This window comes from Falco biarmicus, chromosome 7 (genome assembly GCF_023638135.1).
Source record: "Falco biarmicus isolate bFalBia1 chromosome 7, bFalBia1.pri, whole genome shotgun sequence".
NCBI classification, from domain to species: domain Eukaryota; kingdom Metazoa; phylum Chordata; class Aves; order Falconiformes; family Falconidae; genus Falco; species Falco biarmicus.
Window position 1 is genome coordinate 21457742 of NC_079294.1, and position 15033 is coordinate 21472774.

The 15033-nt window shown below is 49.4% G+C and overlaps 2 protein-coding genes across 4 annotated transcripts; one reads left to right on the plus strand and one right to left on the minus strand.

The window, feature by feature from the left end:
* The first annotated feature begins 1868 nt into the window (after positions 1-1868).
* SRSF5 (serine and arginine rich splicing factor 5) lies at positions 1869-6533 on the plus strand. 3 transcript variants are annotated; one of them, XM_056346830.1, is made up of 8 exons: positions 1869-2028; positions 2542-2687; positions 2882-2952; positions 3158-3253; positions 3610-3679; positions 4980-5053; positions 5369-5479; positions 5626-6533. In XM_056346830.1, the coding sequence occupies exons 2-8, from the start codon at positions 2562-2564 to the stop codon at positions 5873-5875; spliced, it is 798 nt and encodes a 265-aa protein (XP_056202805.1). In that variant the 5' UTR covers positions 1869-2028; positions 2542-2561; the 3' UTR covers positions 5876-6533. The 3 variants fall into 3 exon arrangements, with proteins under 3 accessions (XP_056202805.1, XP_056202806.1, XP_056202807.1); XM_056346831.1 differs by having other exon boundaries at positions 5629-6533; XM_056346832.1 differs by lacking the exons at positions 4980-5053; positions 5369-5479; positions 5626-6533 and adding an exon at positions 3947-4719.
* Positions 2174-2563, minus strand: LOC130152401 (sterile alpha motif domain-containing protein 1-like). Its single transcript, XM_056345931.1, has one exon. It carries the CDS (start codon positions 2561-2563, stop codon positions 2174-2176), a length of 390 nt encoding a protein of 129 aa, XP_056201906.1.
* Positions 6534-15033: the final 8500 nt, after the last annotated feature.

Consider the following 15033-nt stretch of genomic DNA (forward strand, 5'->3'; position numbering starts at 1 on the left):
CCTCCTGACTTTTGTTTCTCTTCTCCCAGTGGTCTGAAAATGAGATGCAGAGAGTTGATTACTGCTTGCAGTGACAAGGACAACATTTTTTAGGCTGCAGTTTCAAGCTGCTAAAATGACCAGCAGTTCCTTAATGGGGTGCTCCTGCCCCTTCCTCTCCTCTCTGTTCAGTGCTAACCCCTGTTTTTATCACAACACAAGCTGGTTTTCAGGGAGTTAAACTAGCAGAAATCTGCTTGCTACCTTTTCCAGGGCTAGTTTTTGCTGGTTTCGCTCTGTTGAACCAGCTCACTCTGCAGTCAGAAGGGTCCCAGTATTGACAGGAACAGGAGTGCCTGTTCCCACAGCACCTGTTAGAGCACAGTAATTCATTATGAAATTAGTGGTGTTAAATGTTAGATGGCACATCTGAATATATCTTCCTCAGTAGCTAAAGGTTATGATCCACAGGGATAATCACAAGCATTGTCTTTCATTGCTCAAAATTGTTCCTCTACTGCAGATTCTCCCTGGGTGCATCACCCTTGCTTTTCTCACAGATGCAGACGCTGCACAGAATGGAAGCACCCATTTTAATAATCCAAGAGAAAAGCTGGTGATGCTGCTAGTTGCCCTTGCTAAAGCTGTAGCTACACTGTAGCCTTTCCTGTAATTGCCTGCACGTAGCAGAGATAACTCCTAGTTCAGAGACTGCATACTGTTGCAGTTTGAGGAGCATGTGTGGGCAATCGTGTAAAGCTATGATGTCAGTGGCATTACGTGCAATATCATTCCAGGGAAATTTATGTCAGTGACTAAGCATGGAAAAAAAAAAAAAGGAAGAAAAAGATATGTTTGCCCCCACAGAGCTAATTAATAACAGACACTGGGAGTAACAAGGATGGCATTTTGCAGCCCACAAGGGGAATGGGTAGGGGGTAGGACTCAAGGCCGCATAGGACTCCAGGTGACAAGTCAGCGAAATGCTATTGAAAGGGTGATACTGTCCTCAGGCCAACCTGACGCAGCTATAATTGCTAGCTAACTCTTTGTGTGAAGCCGACTGATCCAGCAGCACACAAATCTGGAAGTGACAGTCGCAGAGCCACAAGCCCTGTCTGTAAAACTAGCCGGTGTATCTTCGATTCGATTTCCAGATGTCTTCTGCATTTCAAATGCCCCTTGGGATATCTGTTGCCTTCACTGCAATCATCTAGAAGCCAAGCTGTGATAAATTCTGCAGCTATGTAAAACAGGAACTAAGCTCAGCTCTCTACCTTGTCATCACACACTCGATTCCAAGTGAGGATGTAAATAGGTCAGGTGCTCCTTATGTATTTTTCTCCTTTCTTCTTTGCTCACCAGGGCCAAGAAGTGCCCATGTGTGCCAGACCCCATCAGTTCCTGCACCTGCCTGGCACAGGCCCAGCGCGGCCGCTGGCGTCATGTGCTGTGTGAGCAGAGGGGCCCGACGGCTGCGTGAAACCCATCACCTCGGCTTTAGGGACAGCCCAACGCTACCAACACTGTGAGAACCCAGGTTTGTTGGTGCTTTACCTCCCTTCTCAAAATGGCTTCCAGATGAAGCAACACACCGTGCCTTCCCCGCCCCCGGCCCGCACCGCCCCCCGCCCCCCCCCCGCACACCGGCTGTGGCGTGCCGTCGCCCGTTGCCCACCCCGGGCCGGGCCGCCACACAGAGGCGAGCACCCCGGCGACCCCGATCCTGCGCACCGGGCAGGGCCTCGGCAGGGCCCGGTGACGGGGGCAGGCGGCCGCGGTGCGGAGCCCGGGGCTGGGCCGCGCCCCCCACCCTGACCCACATTCTCCGGGGGAGGGGCGGGGCCTCCGCCCCCGCCAATCGCCGCACGGCACCAGCGTCACGCGGGGCGGCCGTGACGCGCGGGGCCGCCTCCATTTCGCGGCGCAGCGGCGCGGCAGTCCGGAGCCGGCCGTCGCGGAGGGAGGAGCGAGCTGCCCGCCCGCCGAGCGCCGCCGATTGCCCCGCGCGCCCGCCCGGCTCGGCCCGCACCGAGACCCGCAGCCCAGGTTCGTGACAGGCCGGGGACGCCGCCGCGGCGGAGCGCCGGGGCCCCTCCGCGGAGCGCAGCGCCGTGGGCGGGTGGCGTCGGGGGAGCGGTGCCGGCGGCGCAGGGGGCTCCCGGCCGCGCAGCCGGTCGCCTCTCAGCCAGCGTCACGTTTTCTCGCTACCCGGCCTGACGCCGGTGCCCTTTGCGGAGCGGGCGCCACCGTTGGGCGCGGCCCGGGCCGCCATTTTGTGGCGGAGCGATGGCGTTGGCTTTTCTTCCCTGGCTCGGCGGGGAGGGGCGTGGCCGCGGCGGGCGGGGGCGAGTTGTGGGCGGGGCTCGGCGTTCCCATTGGCCCGGGCTGAGGCGGAGTCCACTTGGCTGCTCCCCATTGGTGCGGAGCGGGGGCGAGGCCGGGCCGCGGGCCTGATGCGGACTGCGGCAGGGCGGGCGGCCGCGCGGGGCGGGTGCGCTGAGTCAGGGGGCGGGGCCGGGGGCGGCGGCGCTGACGGGCCGGGCGCCGTGTCTCCCGCAGCGAGCTCCGCGCCAACAGCCATGAGCGGCTGCCGCGTCTTCATCGGGAGGCTGAACCCGGCCGCCAGGGAGAAGGATGTGGAGAGGTTCTTCAAGGGATACGGCCGCATCCGGGACATCGACCTGAAGAGGGGGTTTGGGTTTGTGGTGAGTGCGCCTCGCAGGCCTCCGCGGGCCCTGCCCGTCCGTGGCGCTCGGGTCTCACGCGCCTTTCGTGTGCACGAAGCTGCTTTTCATGATAACGCCATTGACGTGCTCAGCCAAGTGGCAAACGAGCGTTGGTTAACTTCCCAGAGGTGTAATTTTTTTACTTTTACGGTTTTGCTATGGTGGTTTTGCAGGAGTTTGAGGATCCGAGGGATGCAGATGATGCCGTCTATGAACTGGATGGAAAAGAGCTTTGCAGTGAGAGGTGAGGTATTCTTAGTTCATGAATGTATAAGCTTGTATATCTAAAATAAGAAGCGAGTCGATTTTAACTTGCAGTGTGCTACCAGTATTGCTTAAACTATTTTGTGGTTGGGATTTTTTTTCTCCGACAGCTACAACTGTGAAGGAATATGTGAGAAGAAAAATGTAAAAATGTATGGTTTTCCATTTCTGCTTTTCCCCCCCAGGGTTACAATTGAGCATGCAAGAGCACGCTCTAGGGGTAGAGGCAGAGGGAGATACTCTGACCGTTTTAGTAGCCGCCGTCCACGTAGTGACAGGAGGTATGTATGTATAGCTTTGAACTGACACAATTTACAAAAGAATACAGTGGGCGCATCTGGTGCAAGAACTTGAACGAGAATGAGATATTAAAAGGTATTAATTGCCTTTTCAGTCAGTCATTTGATGTGGCAGTAGGTGGGATCGTGAGGTTTGCAGATCTTCTCAGATAAGCTTGTTGTCTTTATGCTCCGTCCCTGAAGTACTTAACGCTTGTCCTAGATTACTCAGGGCATTACATAGTTAAGTTGTAGCAATGGTGATCTGCTGGTACGGGTTATTGGTACAGCCTTTGTTAATATTCACACGGTTATATTTTAATTACTAATGAAAGTCTCGATTCGTTATTTCCAAACAGAAATGCCCCACCTGTAAGAACAGAAAATCGCCTCATAGTAGAAAACTTGTCTTCCCGAGTCAGCTGGCAGGTTTGTTCAAACACGATTAACTATTTTGACTTCGTTTAATGGGTATGTAATGTAATTATTTTGTAAAATAAATAATTTAAATTAAATGTAATTTGTTAAAATTTTTATGTAATTAATGTAACTTTAAATAACGTAATTTAAATATCTTGAATGAAAACTAGTTAATTTTAATTTTATATAATAATGTATATATTTGAGGATATATATTTATTTTTTTCTTGTTTTTTAAATCCATTTTAACCACATATTAAACCCTTTATTTGCCAGCCTATCTGTGTCGTTGGCCTTATGACGAGGAGTGCCTGTGGGTTATCCTAATCGTTCTGTCTTGGTCACTCTTGGTTGGGCCTGGTTGACTTTCCAGTCAGCTCCTACAATGTCACTTGGCCACCTCTAGATCTGTGTTTGCCGGTCTAGATGTAATCGATGCACTCCTTAAAGTGCCACATTGCAGCGATCCCAGAGCGTTAACGAGATCTGATTCCTAAGTTGAGAGCTGTTCTTCCTGTAACGCTTCCGAATAAAGAGGTCCTGGTCGAAAAGAGTTGAAAGATACGAAATTAGGTGGTCGTTGGAATCCTGATCGCAGTAAAGTGGTCCTTGGTAACATCAAGCATAGAGAATGTCTGGATCCATCAATAGTCTCCTAATAGGGAGGGCAGTGCGATTAATGGCTTCCATCGACTGGGTAGTGTTCGTCAAGTGGGTGGCGAAGAGCCAGTCGGGCATATATCATGACGGTATCTCCGGTCGCTTAATGCAGTTTGCTGCTTGGCTAGCCTAGGGAAATGTTAATAAAGGTAAAGTAAACTATATTTTTAATGACATATGGGGCACAAAATAATTGGTGTTACGTAAATGTAATTCTGTATGCATATAAGACTTGTAATGTAAATGGAGACTGAAATAGTTCAAAAATATATGGGTAGTATTTCACACTCAGTCCAGTATATATACAAATGTAGTTTTTATCTCTCTTTCTCTCTTTCTCTCTCTCTCTCTCTCTCTCACTCTGTATAATCTTTGTAGACTAATATTTTCCTTAATGTTAAGACACTTTATTAGCATTTTGCTTAAAGCAATATGCTTTTTTCATTTATTTCGTGCCCTGATAATAGATAATTCAATTTTGATAGAATACAAGTATGGCAATTGCCATGTTTGTAACTTACCTAACATCTTCTCTTTCAGTAGTCATAAGTCTCTTTTGTTTGCTTGTAACTATTATATAGATATAGATAAGTGTATAGATAAGTTATTCCTTTCACTTCTTTGTATAACATAACTGGTCTTGTGTTAGGATCTCAAAGACTTCATGAGACAAGCTGGGGAAGTAACCTTTGCAGATGCACACAGACCTAAGTTAAATGAAGGGTAAGCCTCTAAAAGCATCTCTTGAAAGCTGTAGAGTAGTATTTCTGTGTGTAATACTTGGGGAGGGGAGCTGGCTACTCTCAGTGCTCAGCAGCTGTTCATGGTTTAATTTAGCTACCCTTTGAAAATGTATTCTGTGGTATTGGGGGAGGGGAATTCCTTCAATTCATATTTGAGTTCCAACAAGAGATGACTGCACTGCGCATGTGAGGTTTTTGGAGTTATTCTCCCTCTGCCCCGAGTGTATGTTTTGCTCTAGTATCAAAAATACCACTTGTAATAGTGAGTTCTTGCATTTTGGGTTTTTTCCTGTAGGGTGGTTGAATTCGCCTCTTACAGTGATTTAAAGAATGCTATTGAAAAGCTTTCTGGTAAAGAAATTAATGGAAGGAAAATCAAACTAATTGAAGGCAGCAAAAGACACAGGTACAGATTTCTGTTCTTTTGAATAACGCTTAAATATTCATTGAGAAAGCAGTGACCGGGCAGCTGAACTGGAGACCAGGGAAATGCCTGGTCATTGCGGTCTGTGACGCTTCGTTGCTAACACCAGTGCTCTTTTGTTCCCTCAGTAGGTCCAGAAGCAGGTCACGGTCTCGTAGCAGAAGCTCATCCAGGTCCCGTAGCCGGTCCCGGTCCCGCAGCCGCAAGTCTTACAGCAGGTCAAGGAGTAGGAGCCGTAGCAAGTCTCGATCAGTTAGTAGATCTCCAATGCCAGAGAAGAGCCAGAAACGTGGTTCTTCCAGTAGATCTAAATCCCCATCATCTGTGGATCGGCAGAGGTCTAGATCGAGGTCCAGATCTGTTGACAGTGGCAACTGAACTATAAGTAACTTGCCCTGTGGGCCCTTTTTTAAACCATACTTGCTAAAACTTGTGGTAAGTATGTGACTTTCTGTGGGGAAGGGTTTGGATGGGGAGGGGGGAGGGATGGGGGAACTTTGTAGATGTGGACCATGGTGGGAAGGGTTATTGACTAATTGTATTAAATGTTTTTTGATAACCCTTTTCTTGCTCACATTTTTTGTGAATGTCTGAAGTGTATAGTTTGTGTATACCGGCAGAGCTCTTTATAACTAAAGCAGACAACTTAAAATTTTTGTACTCCAAAAAAAGTCATCTGAACACTTAATTCCCAGTATATTCAACTGTGAATAGCAACTCAGAACATTAGTTTAATATTTCAAGTTAAACTAATAGCTTTAGGCATCTAAGAGCTCTACATGTGCTGTACATAAAGCTTTATTTCAGAGGGTATTTTTTTGTGCTTTTGAATCATTGTTTCAGTTATAGGTCAGCAGATTAAGTGCTGGTCGGTACTGGTAATAAAACCTTATTCTAAAAGCTTTTCATTTAATATGACTTGCACTACACTACGATAATGCCCATTTTACTGCCCTGTGGTAATAATATTCTATAAAGCACCCTAATTCTTGATACTTAAGAATTAAGTAGCTCAAATAAAATATAAAGAAACGTGTCTCCGCCTCTGGTGTGTTCTCGGTGTTAATAAACTGTGACTGCGCCTCATGTTGGAGAGTGTTAAAATGTTTCTTAAAAGATGGGTCTGCGGCAAAGGGTTCACTTGAGTGTTTTGGGCATGGGGAGAACAAACTTTTAAGTAGCGTTGTGCTCTGTCCTTAGATGTCTTTATGATCTGAAACAAAAACCTTGATAATAAGGAGAATTGTGCCATCATAGTTCATAGCAAAAAGTGGAATGGACAAGTCATTTATGTTCTGATCACTTGGGATAATGAGTGTGGATTGTTAAAGATAGCTGTAGTCAGCGTACTTCATTATAGTGTGTGTGCACGTGTATGAGAGAACGTTGAGATGTGGATAAAGCATTTTTGTAGGCATTAGTCCTCTTCTGGAGGAAGAGGAGGGATTTTTGAGTTGGTGGGTGGGAGAATGGCAGCAGTGGTACCCTGAAGTTCTGCCTTCTAGTGTTGGCCTTACAGGGGCAGCAGCCCTCTGCAGTCCCAGTACTTCTCAAGCCTTTGCCCAAGTTACAAGAGAGAGCTTTAGAACTTAATTTAAAAATACAACATGTTTTCTTACAAAGTGCTTTACGAAGCTGCTCTAGTAATCCACTGAGACTTTTTAAAAGATCTTTGGAGCCTGGGCCAGGCTTTGGGTTAGGTGCAGGGAAATGCAAGGTGGGGCTGCTCGTGGTGGGCCTTGCGGAGGTTATTCATTTGGCGTCCGCAGGCCCTGCTGCACTTCTCTGCGCTGTTGCAGAGTTCTGTTCCAAGCTAAGGAATGAGAAGGAGCTTTTGTGCCTTGGGAGTCTGCCCGTTACAGTAGCACTGTCTCAAACAGCCACGCACTCCTGGGAGCTGGCGCCGAGAAGTGGTCAGACTGAGACAGCTAATGGGATTATTACCAGTCAGCTTTAGGGAGCGGGAGCCTTCGTCCTCAGAGGCTGGTAGTTCAGCTGCTGGGTCACGCTACGAGGTGTGGGAGAAGAGAGGTTTAACCTTCAGGGGTAAAGGCAGCATTGACACCGGGGTGTAAGGTTAGTTGCCTTATCTCAAGGAGGTTGATCCTACTTGAATGATTATGGGCATCTTTGTATAGGTGGGGCTTTGCTCCAGCTGGAACCCAGGTGGCTGAAGGCGCCTGGTGATTGAGCAGGGGGGGCGATTTTGGATGCTTCCCTCCCTCAAGCTAAATACGAAGCGCTACCTGCTCTATAAATAGTTCCATATTGTGTGTCAAGCACACGGCTTGCCCTGCGAGCAGCATGGATAGATGTCTGTGTTTTACTTGGGGAGCTGGCTGTTGTGAAAACAAATTTAGAGTTTAAAACAAACTTCCAGGCTTTGCGTTACGGAGGGTTATATTAATTTCTGGCCATAAATGGTTGTGTGTTTATTAAATTACTGGTTTATTAAGAGGGTTCTTGGTACAAGCCTGTCTGTTCTTAGTTGAGATGGATTACCTTGGGTTACAGTGCTTACTTTGGTGTTAATGTCTGCGATGTCCTGTCTTCCCTCATACTCCTATTTGTAGCGTGACAATGGCTAGATGGTGTCCTAAACAGGTGGTGTGTTCAGTTCACCGACTTACAAGGCACGTTCGAGGCTCACCTGTTCTCAGAGGTATGGCTTGCTGGACCCCAGCTCGACCTACTAAGGCAGTTGGCATAGCTGTGTTGAGTTTGTGCAGTCTCTGCTGCGTGGAGAGCCGTGGTACGCCGACGCCGCGCTGTGCTCGGGTTTTGGAGAATGGGAGTGACCAGCAGTCCATGCGCTGCTTGGCTGTGACCTGGGTCTTGGTGGCTCCTGCAATGAGAAACCTTCACACCTCGTCTTGGGTCTTTGTTAGAGAAATAACATCAATCTTCAGCAGTGTCTTCAGGAGCTGCCTCCAGCATGTGTCGGTGGGACAATTACAGGTAAGTGAAATTAAAAAAGGCGACTGATACGGGCAGTGATTTCCATACGGGCAAAACTGGGGGCAGTCGCTTGGGAGTGTGGCCATAAGCCTCTCCAAAGGGTTGTCACGATTCCTTGGAAGTCTCCCTTGTGGGCCTGCAGGGAGAGGCTTGGTCTGGAACAAGGTCTTTGGGAAGTAACGGTGAGGGTGCAGATAGCTCCGTGGTGATCCCTTTGGCCCAAAATGAGCATCTAGATAAGTCTCACACAGAACTGCTGGAGACCTGCAAGCTGGCTGCTGAAGGTGGAGCTGGGACAGGTTGCGACAGCAGCTGCTGCAGAATCTGTGTGTGGGGGTTTCCTGGTTTCCCACTGTTTCTCCAGGGTCTTGACACTGCTTTCATTTCTTGAGCACAATCTGTGTCCACACCTGCGCAGGTTGCTTTTGCTGCTTCTGAAAAAAAAATAATGCAGGTGAAAATAGGCAGTTCTGAAACCAGGTCATGGAAGGTTTGTGACACAGTTACATTGGTGTTGCTGGGTGATTTAAAGCAAAAGGAAGGAACTCTGGAAGTCCTGCTGAAATACTTAAGTCATTTTGTTTCCAGTCATTTATGACTCGGTGCTGAGGAGAGGTTCTGCAAGGCAGGAACCTCTGCAGTGCAAAGCCATGCTCACTGCAGCACAGTGGTGTTGCTTTCAGGACCTGAGGTGCTCTGCACCGTGTTCCAGCCAGGGGTGCAGGCATCACCCAAAATCTCCAAGCAAGCCCCAATGGGCAGCTTTTACCCACCCCAGAGTGGTGCCTGCCTTGTGGTTTCAGTACAAGGCCGCACGGCATCACGTGCGCTCAGTGCTCTGGTGTGCAGGGAAACAGCTGGGCAGCTGGTGGCGGGGCAAGCAGAGGGACTAAACAGGTGCCCGGTGAAGGTTGTTCCTCCAGCTGCTGTAGAGGTGACCTCTGCTCATCGCTCCCCTGCTGCTCCCTGTCCCTGGCTGTAGAGGGGACGCACTTCCCTGTGTCTGCCATGCTGGGGAATGCCATGTTGCCTGCCTCATCGCCGGGTGCTGCACTCCCCGATCCCTCTGCAGGTTTTGCCTTCATTTAAGGCATTTATTGCCTTCAAATAGACCTGAGCCAACCCCTAGTTCTGGTGTGGGGACTCTAGAAACCATACAGAGCTGAAGATACTAAACTAGAGCAAAGTGAATGCCATTACCTTACATGTCTGTGGACGCGGCTCTAGGAGGCTTTAGTGAGATTACCCGCTGCTCCATCCCTTCCTGACCGAGCTCCACGAGCGACAGCACTTTTCAGTCCTTCTGCTTCAAGAAAGTCCTTCTCCCTTGGCAAAATCTTGTCCCCTGCTTGCAGAATATAAAGCCTGGGTCTAAAAGAGCCTTGCAGATAGGGAAGTTGTTATGACAGTTGTGTTGCAGGACTGGGGGAAGGATTTTAACCAGGGGAGGTTTGCTGCAATGTGGCTGAGCTCTAATCCCTTTGCTGAAGGGCGTTGTAATGCTGCAGTAGTGTGTCCATCGCTCCTGTTCATCTGGGAGCTCAGCAGGCTCAGCCTCTCCAGCCCCATTGCTCTGGGAATGTCGCTGGCAGCGGGCAGGAACATCTGAGCCATTCTCCCTGTTCCTCCTCACTTGCTCTTGCTTGATTGGGAGCTTTGTTTTCCAGGCTGGCAGCCAGGCCAGGAAAGCACCGACAGCAGCTCTGGAGCCCAGCACAGGCATCCCCCGTGGCACTGGAGGAGCGGTGCCTGTAGCAGTGCGGGACGGAGCTATGCCGGCGGCTCCCTGTGGCTCCGCATATCCCCTCTGGCTTCTCCTACACCCTTGGAGCACTCCACCGCCGTGCCAGGGGACAAGGGCCCTTCCTGTAAATCACAGGTGGTGCTTGGGGACCTCTGTGTCGCTGTGGTGGCCTAGCCTTATTGCTGGGGCCCTGGCTAAGAAGCGGGAGGAGGTGGCCTGCAGTACTGCACACGTCCTGTTTTTCCTTAGGCACCTGCAAGACTTCCAGGCACAAGTAAGTGCTGGCCAAGTAGCACATGGGCAAGATCCATAGGAATTAGGGGAAAATGCAGGAGCAAAGCCCACAGCAATTCCTTCTTTCCTTCCATCTCTCCCTTTGGGTTTTTTCCTGCAGATCCCCAGCCTTTCTAAGGAAATGCTTGCTTTCATTGTGTTTGCCTTTTAACTGTTCACTGAATTTTGTCAGAAGATGCGAAAAGGGTCAGGTCAGGCAATTAAGTGGTTATAAAGCGTCACTGCCTCGGTGGTGCTGAGGTGGCCCCTGCAAGCTCAGCGCAGCTCAGGGCTTTAAAAACGATTTTTAAAACAATGATGTTGTAACGCTCTCACCCTTTGTCTTTACAGGGCTGTAGTAAGAATGTTTCAGCGACCCCAATAATTAAAAAAATGCCTGCTCGTTGTTAGCTCTTCAAGCGTTCCCACTGGCTCCTGGTAGTTAACGCAGGAAACGCCACAGGAGCCAAGGGAGAGACTGGTTGAGAGAAGCAGAATAAATTAGGATCATTATTCCACCCTGATTCATGCTGGGACATCCAGTTGTTTTACATCAGCACTGGAGCTGGGCTTTTACATTCAGACATGGCCAAAGAGCCGCATCTCGGCTCTAAAGCTGCTGCCGCCTGCGGTGGGACCTGGGAGGTGGGACTGCCGAGGGGCACGGCTGGAGCAGGGAGCAGGATGCCACCCCGGGAGGGAGCAGGGCCCGGGTGGTGCATGGCCGTGCTGCTAGCAGCCCACCATGGTCTGCTGCTGGCCTGGTGGCCACATCATCTACCTCCGTTCAGAGGGGGCTTTGGCCTTGGAGAAGCTGCCCGTTAGGCAGGTGAGCCCCGAGTTTCATCCTTAGGCAGCGTGCCTTTTCCTTCCCTTGACTAATTCCCGGCTCAGTTCTTAAAAGGTAAATTCTAGATATTCTCTAAACGGTCTTCTTTTCCCTCACAGCTCAAACACACTCTGGCAGCTTGCCCACCATGCGAACGCCTTTGCTCCTGCCTGTGCCCCCCCGCTTCACAAAGCCGAGCAGCTTCGCGAAAGGTCCTGCACAGCTCGTGCCACGTGAGGGCAGTGGTTGCATGCCCGGAGCATCCTTGCGCTCTCAGGATGAAAGACCTAAAACAACAAAGTCCCACCGTAGGGTATCGTCGCTTAGATCGTTTTTATTAAGTCAGATACTTCAGAATTCAGAGATACCGTCTAGCACAACAGGCATCACAGGATGCTTAACAAACACGAGGCATTAAAGGAGATACTAAAAAAAAAAGTATACAAGCTTGCAGACTTTGTTGGAGCTCAAAATGAGCTGTGTTGTGGACGACTTTTTTTTTTCTTTTTTCTTTTTTTTTTTTTTTTTCCTGGAGTCGGTGCTTCATGCTTTCATAATGCAGTTTCATAAATTCACCTGATAAATATGAAATGGCTCACATGCCCCTTTCAGTGGTGGGGAGCTGCTGAGGTCTGGTTTTCAAGTTTGGAGTTGGCACTGTCATCTCTTCTGTGTTTTTACAGATTTTAATGTAACGAGCTCAGCCTAGTGGTTGCCCAAAGGCTGTACTTCAGCAGACGTGCCTGACAGGAGCAGTAGTGACTTGATTTGTGCCAGATTTCACCCTGTTGGCCCACAATCCAAGACATGACCTTGGCATCTGGTGCCCGTTTTTTTGCTCAGGTAAGGTTTTCTCACTGTATGGTTATGTGCTTGGCTAATCAATTTGCTCATTTCTGTGTGATTTTGAGGCAATTTGCCCACATGGTAGGCACTGTGCTGGAGCGGTTGTCAGGGGGCTGAAGAGGGACACCTTCTGCAGGGGCAATCACAACTTGTCATGACTTGTTCCAGCTGTGGCTCCCCCATGCCACTGTTCTGGTTCTATCCATGTTTCTTCAGGTCTGTCATGCAGCCCAGTTAAATGGCATGCCCTCCAATTAAAATCTAGGTCTGGTCTACCCACTCATGGGAAAAAGTTGTGTTTAGGGTGGTGGTTAGCTCTGCTTGGGTCTGAGCTCCCTGCAACAGGGTCAGAAACGAGAACCAATTGAATGGGCTTGTCTTGAGATGCAAACCGCTCACCACCTGGCGTGGAGCAGGCTGGACACAATCTGCCATGTACCACTGGCCAGGGCAGCTGTAGCTTGATGCTGTGGTGATGGTCACACTTCCCTCTCCTCACCCCCATGCTGGGTGCCATCATGTTGCCATGCCAGCTCCATGTTGGCGATGGCTACCTGGCACGTCACGGGGAAGGGGCACATCTGAAGCAGGATGGGGGGAGGGGGGGGTGCGGAGAGGCCTCCCCTGTCTCTGCACAGTGCTGCTGGCTCCCTGCAGCCAGGCTGAAAGCCCTGCCATGATACCAGCAGCCTGCCCCTGAGGCTTCCCACAGCCACTGGCATGTGCTGGAGATGGGCGGCAATGCCAACCACAGTTCACTGCCCAGCTGTATCTGCTGCAGCATCCTGGCACAGCTGGGTGCCTCGCAGCAGGTTGGTTGGGATCCCGCACCCCTGCCTTCCCGGTGGCAGCCGTGCCCTATCCCACATTGCTGGGTGTCTACTGGCTCCCTGCCCCAGCAGCACTACTCTCTTAGTGGTCCTGAGCACAGTCAGGAGTCAAAGTTGTTTTTATTTATTCAAATCCCATTTAGCATCCATCAGGCTTAAAAATCCCATGACTACCCTGCTATACAATTTTGTTTGATAGGAAAATAATTAATTTTGCAATTAAGCTGTACCCAGAACAGATGATGTAAGAGCACTCCGTATGGGCTGAATTAGCCCCTGCTGAGACACAGCGCCAGCATCTGTCTGGTTTACACTGGTGACACTTATTTTAAACAGCCAGAGAAGGGGACAGTGCACCCTCCTGTGATTTTACTGACGGCTTCATCTCAGCTGGAGACCCAGAGAGCACTCAGCACTGTCAGCTGGAGCACAGTCCAGTCGGTCTGCAATGAAAAACAAGCTTACTCTCATGTCTCTTCTCCATGTTAGGGAGGTTGTTTTAAATTTGAGTTTGCTGGCCAGGTGGGCATTGCTTATGCCTCAGGTAGTGTGGGGAGCTCTGGAGAAAGAAGTTGCTGCCAAAAGCATGAGGCATTTCAGCCACTGAGACTAATATTTCTATGAATTCAGTACATTGCCTCTTCCTCCAACTTTATAGAGCGAGTCTTTCCACCAGCACCGTGAAGTGCCAAAGGGCATTGGCAACCGGGAAGGGTCCTGCCCCATCCTTTCAGTGGTGTTACTACTCTAAGGGATTTTAAGTTACTCCAGACAGAGAGCTCTGCTTCTGGAGATGGGTGATTTTTATGGTTAGCCATAGATTTCTGGCCACTGTGATAGCTTCTCCATTTTCCTAAGGAGCCCGTAGCAGCCAGTGCAACATGGTGGTATGCAGGAATGGCTCTGTTTTGCCTTGGTGGGGAGCAGTCTGCAGGTCTGGGGCAGAAACCCCCTGCTGACAGGTTGAGGGGAGCACTGGAGGCATCCCATGTTCCCCGATACAGAGGATGGCTCCAGTTTTGCTATCCCTGCCCACAGGAAGGGTGTCGACATGGAGCTGCAGCAGGTTCACCTCAACGGTGGATGTTTTTTTGGGGGAACTCCATAGAAGGAAGTGTGTTTGTGTCCGTGATGCTTATTTTCCCTGTGGGAAAGGAGATACTGTTTATTGTCTATTGTAGTCGCTTGTTTACTACGTAATTAGTGGGTCTAGTTAATCTTGACTGTTTCATTTCCTTAGGGGCCAGTTATCAAAGACAGCTTCATAAAAAATTGACAGCTTAAGTTCCCTTGAAACTTTGGTAAAACGCTGGCCAGCAGGACCTTCCTTAAGCCTGTGTCTGGTCTGTATAGCCTTGGCTATTGCTCTCAGTTTCGTGGGAGACATAAGCCTTGTCTGCTGTTCTTCTGACTTTTGCAGGGTGATAACTTCAGAAAATGCTGTGTTTTCTCTGGGTCACATGAGGACCCTCTTTGGCATGAGCTTGGGAGAGCTGATCTGGGCAGCAGAAGGTTCTCTAGTCCCTTGTCCAGGTTATAGCTGTGGATGTCATACCCTTGCGAAGGGCAACCACACCTTGAGCAGAGGCAACTGTGCTTCATTTTTATCAAAGCTTATATTTTGAATAATTGCATTGGGTTGATTATGCTTGAGTTCTAACTCTGTAGCTTTAAACTGCTCCATTAGTGACATAAGCTAGCCCCCCTTCCTACATGATGAACATGAAGATTTAATAAAGGAGATGGTTAGGAAAGTGGGAAGTAAGAAATAAGGTAGTCGGGAATAGCTAAGGATTAATGAAAGAGTCAAAGACCTTTACGCAAAGCCCAGGGGAGAACCAGGAGGTCTATGAGAAGGCAGACTCATCACCCAGTCTTTCCCCTCCTGTTGCTCCCCAAGCTCCCATCTGAAGGGCAGCCAAATTGCCTTCATAAGGGAGAGAAATTCCCATGTCAAGGAGGCATGGAAAATACCACCAGGGTTTAATCTTAGAAATGAGTCCCCAGGTGGCTGTGTGGGAGACTTCTAAAAAGAATGTAAGGGCCAGGCTACATA